Consider the following 5,321-nt stretch of genomic DNA (forward strand, 5'->3'; position numbering starts at 1 on the left):
CGGTCAGTGTGTGTGTTTGCGTGTGTGCGTGTGGGTGTGAGTGTGTGTGTGGGTGTGTGTGTGGGTGTGTGTGTATGTGTGTGTGTCACAGGGCCCTCGAAACTAGTCAGACCAGTATGATTATGCTGCGTTCTCATAGACAGTTCCCAGTTCGCACCGGAAGCTCTGAGGGTTTGTTTGCGGTTAACAATAACAGCTAAAGGCAACCGCTAAATGTAAAAGCACTTAATTACCAGTTCAGCCTCTTTACCAGTCCCTCTGACAAAAGAACTAGGAGCTGCTGTTAATAGGAGCTATTGGATCATGCATCTGTGCCTTTCTCTCACTCCCCCACTCCCTCCCTCGTTCCTCCTCACTTCCTCCTCGTTCACTCTACCTCTTTCTCCTCTCCGACACGTCGCCTCGCTTCCTGTCTGCCCCCGCCCACCTCACCTCTCTCTCCTCTCTTCTCCCCTCCTCTCGTCTCCTCTCCTCTCGTCCCCTCTCCTACCTCCTTCCTGTCCTCTTTTCTCCACCTCTCTTCTCCTCTCACCCCCCATAGAAGAGGCCAGTGGAGGACAGTGACTGGAGGAAGAACGTGGAGGCCATGTCAGGGATGGAGGGACGGAAAAAGATGTTCGACGCCGCCAAGGGCCCCGCCCAGTGAAGCCCCTGGGCCAATCGGCAAGAAAGCAGGGGTTGCAATACATCTCGGTCCTCCAGAACTCCTTCTTTCTCTTCCTTCTTTCTCCTCATTCAACTCTCTCTCTCCGAACTCCCATCCCATAATAACCCTAACCCCCATCCCATAATAACTCTAACTCCCATCCCACAATAAACCTCACCCCCATCCCATAATAACCCTAACCCCCATCCCATAATAACTCTAACTCCCATCCCATAATAACTCTAACTCCCATCCCATAATAACTCTAACTCCCATTCCATAATGACCCTGACCCCCATCCCATAATAACCCTAACCCCCATCCCATTCTCCTCAAATCAAATCAATACAATCTGTCAATCAGTGCTTTGTGTACTGCTTCACTGTTAAAAGCTTGACCTGCTATCAACAAGCTGGGACAGTATTCTAGTGATGGATGTGTATCAGTGCACTATGTGGAAATCTTTACTCTTAGCTAACACGGTGTGTATGGACTGATGTTGCGTTGTCTTGTCAAGGCTATCCATCCTCTCTAGCTACCCCACAATTAAATTATTTTATGTTCTTGTCATTCATGTCTTTTTCTTTGGCTTGGAACGGTAGTGAATTGTGTGTGTACTGTACATGTCAAAATATGGTACAACCAATGACTGGACCCACAGTTTTAATACAATAAAATACCACAACACCATATCAACCTCCGAATCTCTCCCTCTCTCTCTCTCTCTCTCTCTCTCTCTCTCTCTCTCCATGTCTGTGTGAATGTGTGTTTGAGATAGCTCAACTAGTTTCCTTCATGTTAAGGTGCCAGTCGTGTTGCGGTTGAGCTTATGGTGCAGGCTGTAGGCCCACCGGCTCTTTGGCACCAATACCTGTGGAAACCTGGGTTCGAGTCCCGGTCTGTGCAGTCCTCTCCCCTTGTCTGAGATCCTCTCTGCTTTCCTAACGTAACGGTGAAGATGAAGGATTATACCTGAAGATAAAGGATGGCATATCTCAGTCCTGTTGAGACCATGCAGTAAGCAGACATGGACGCAAAAAATGATTGTGCATAATTACTGACAATGCACACACACACACACACACACACACATACACACTTCAGCCACAACTGAAGTGAAACATGGAACGTGTCATGGATTTTCTTGGATGACTCCTCTATCGTGGGCTGCATAAGCGAGGACGTAGAGGAGGAGTACAGGTGTGGTCAGGAGATTCGTCAGATGGTCTGAGGAGAACCTCGCCTCGTGAGACCATCCTGATGTCACAATCTCACGTTGTTACTCGTGAATCAGTCTGGGTACTCTCAATAGAGAACAATTTGAGCCCGATCGGAAAACGATCTTGCCAATCAGCATTGGTTCTGACGAGTTTGAAATACAAACAGTTACGCTGGGCAGGTTTATGACAGTGAGGAGCAGTTGAAGTTAGCGTGTGATAGACCTTTTCAGGCTTTTTTCAGATGGTTCATCCAATCACCTGCCAAGTAGTGCCTGCCCATTTCCAAACAGTTTCCAATGGAGAGTTCCCAGATGGTTATGCGAAGCAATCCATCTGGCACGTCAGATTAAGGAGAACCAGCTCCAACTCAACATCAGTAAGACCGAGGAGCTGGTGTAGGACCTCCGGTGAAGAAAATAGCTCCCAACCCCTATTATCGTACAGGGTGAGGAAAGTGATGGTGGACTCATACAAGTTCCTGGGAGTGCACCTGAACAACAAACTGGACTGGACAGACAACACCGAGGCCCTCTACAGGAAAGGACAGAGCAGACTGTTCTTTCTTAAGGCCTTGTTATACTGTGCTTTCCACGTACGCATGTACTGTAAGCAAGGGTCCGTGAGGGTCCGCGTGACGTAAATTTCGTCGTCAGAGGGCGAGCACGTAGGCTCCGCGTGGACATCCGCGTGCATCCCATTTCTCTACGCAATGAGAGCACAAACCGCCGCATCCTCCAAGCGGACTGCAGAAGTTGTATAAACAGAACCCCGATGCGTCCGCGGTGTCTGCAGCTGTCCACGAACACATCTGGATGGGAGTATTTCAGCTCAGATCCTAATAGCAGGCTGCTGCGGATGTTCTACCAGTCTGTGGTAGACAGCAGTTCTTTGCTGTGGCCTGCTGGACAGGCAGCATCAAGACGGGGGAGACCAACAAGCTCAACAAGCTTGGTGAGGAGGGCCAGCTCTGTGATGGGGCGACAACTGGACAGCCGGGAGGCTGTGGTGGAGGGGAGGATGAGGAACAAACTGAAGCCCATCCTGGACAGCCCCTCCCATCCCCTCCATGACCAGCTGTGGCAGAGGGGGAGCAGCTTCAGCCACAGGCTCATTCCCTCCCAAGTGCAAAACAGAGCAGTTCAGGCGCTTCTTTGTGCCAGCAGTCATCAGATTTCATAACAGTAGCGCCTGACCCACACCACTTGTCACTTTACCCTGCCTAGGCTTTTTATTGATATTCATAGGTTTTATAGCAGTTATTTGTTTGTAGTTCTTATGCATTTACTGCACATTTTGTGTTGTATCACCCATTGACTCCTAATTTTATTCTCTACCTCTTCTGTTCTATTTTTCTGCTTCTATCATGCCCACATTTCCCCTGTTGGGGATCATTCAAGTTATATCTACTGTATCTAACCACATTGTATAACAGCAGGATAATGTTAGCTTGTGTCTATTTTGCATGGTTATAAAACAATCTACCTGTGAAGCCCTTCCTTTAAAGAGCAATTCATTCTTATCTTCATTCTGACTGCATGCAAATAGCTCACACTGTGTGTGTGTGTGTGTGTGTGTGTGTGTGTGTGTGTGTGTGTGTGTGTGTGTGTGTGTACAGTACATGCATGCATGTGTGTACAGTATGCACAGTGTATTTGAGCTGCCTCTACAGTATTCACCTTATTCACCTGGCAGCCATATTGGTCAGTCTGGGGTGCGGATGCTGAAGTGCCCGTTCACTTCAATGTTAAAAGTTCACTGTAAAAACACCACTTCAAGAACCGAAATAGTCAAAATAACAGGCTGAATACACTATCGGGGTTACAAACTCAGACTCTGATTGTTTTTCACTGCCGTCGTTTTCACGTTTGTGGTGTGAATGAGCCATAGTTAGCCGTCAGCTGCATTCACTCCGATGTATTTCCAAAAGTGAAAACAACGGCAGTGAAAACAATCAGTCTGGTAATGATGAGTTTCTAACCCTGATAGTGTATTCAGCCTGTTATTTTAACTATTTTGGTTCTTGAAGTGATGTTTTTACAGTGAACTTTTAACATTGAAGTCAAAAGGCACTTCCGCATCCACACCCCTAATTACGTCAGACTGATCAATATGGCAGCTGAGGTGAATAAGGCGAATAGGGTTCTGTAATTTGTGCATGTAAATCAGCCAGCTGTTAGACATTGCTGGGCTCGGAGTGGACCAAGGCTCTGTTAAGAACTGTAAGCTTAACGTCACTCTGAGAAGACTTCCGGCTGCGAGTTTGCATTTATGCCATCCATCTCCTGCCCAACTATGAACATCTCAGCCTGTGTGTGTGTGTGTGTGTGTGTGTGTGTGTGTGTGTGTGTGTGTGTGTGTGTGTGTGTGTGTGTGTGTGTGTGTGTGTGTGTGCTTTTGGTCTCTTTGTGCTCTGTGTGCTCAAGGTGTATCTGCTGTCCATGTGTGTGTCTATGTAAATGAGACCAGTCCATGAAAGACACACACTCCGATCAACTGACCTGAAGTTTTGCATGGGGGTGGGGAGGATCCACACACCCACACACACACACACACACACACACACACACACACACACACACACACACACACACACACACACACACACACAGGTACACAGTGTGAGACCAGAGCCATAAAGCCCATTAGAGCCTAGTCTCATGCCTGCATCTGACTGTCTCCTGCATACTCTCAAAACACGTCTTCCTACACAAACAGGTGTGTGTGTGTGCGTATGTGTGTGTGTGTGCACGCGTGTATGTGTGTGTGTAAGAGTGAGTTTGAGACTGGCTGTCCAGGTCAGAGTCTGACACACCTGTCCCAAGTAAAAGGTGTGGTCTCACACAGTAAATACTCTTGAGTCATACACAGAGAGCAGAGACCAGAGCACTACTGTAGGAGATCATGGACGCTGTAGTGTACAGGCTGCTGTAGTGTACGGGGTGCTGTAGTGTACTGGGTGTTGTAGTGTACAGGGTGCTGTAGTGTACAGGGTGCTGTAGTGTACGGGGTGCTGTAGTGTGCAGGGTCCTGTAGTGTACAGGGTGCTGTAGTGTACAGGGTGCTGTAGTGTACTGGGTGTTGTAGTGTACAGGGTGCTGTAGTGTACAGGGTGCTGTAGTGTACAGGGTGCTGTAGTGTACTGGGTGCTGTAGTGTACTGGGTGTTGTAGTGTACGGGGTGCTGTAGTGTACAGGGTGCTAGTGTACAGGGTGCTGTAGTGTACAGGGTGCTGTAGTGTGCAGGGTGCTGTAGTGTACAGGGTGCTAGTGTATGGGGTGCTGTAGTGTACTGGGTGTTGTAGTGTACAGGGTGCTGTAGTGTACAGGGTGCTGTAGTGTACAGGGTGCTGTAGTGTACAGTGTGCTGTAGTGTACTGGGTGTTGTAGTGTACTGGGTGTTGTAGTGTACAGGGTGCTCTAGTGTACAGGGTGCTGTAGTGTATAGGGTGCTGTAGT

The 5,321-nt window shown here is 48.2% G+C and overlaps 1 protein-coding gene across 1 annotated transcript in view; it reads left to right on the forward strand.

Annotated features, from left to right (window-relative positions):
• tnni1a (troponin I type 1a (skeletal, slow)) overlaps nucleotides 1-646 on the forward strand; it is a gene marked incomplete at its 3' end in the record, with an annotated part of 2,667 nt that extends 2,021 nt beyond the window's left edge. The window contains exon 5 of the mRNA XM_084461617.1: nucleotides 542-646. Within this exon, the coding sequence (XP_084317743.1) occupies nucleotides 542-646 (105 nt within the window). The remainder of the gene's footprint in view (nucleotides 1-541) is intronic.
• Between the last annotated feature and the right edge of the window lie 4,675 nt (nucleotides 647-5,321).

The sequence above is a fragment of the Borostomias antarcticus genome, assembly GCF_949987555.1.
Source record: "Borostomias antarcticus genome assembly, chromosome: 3".
In the NCBI taxonomy this organism is placed as follows: domain Eukaryota; kingdom Metazoa; phylum Chordata; class Actinopteri; order Stomiiformes; family Stomiidae; genus Borostomias; species Borostomias antarcticus.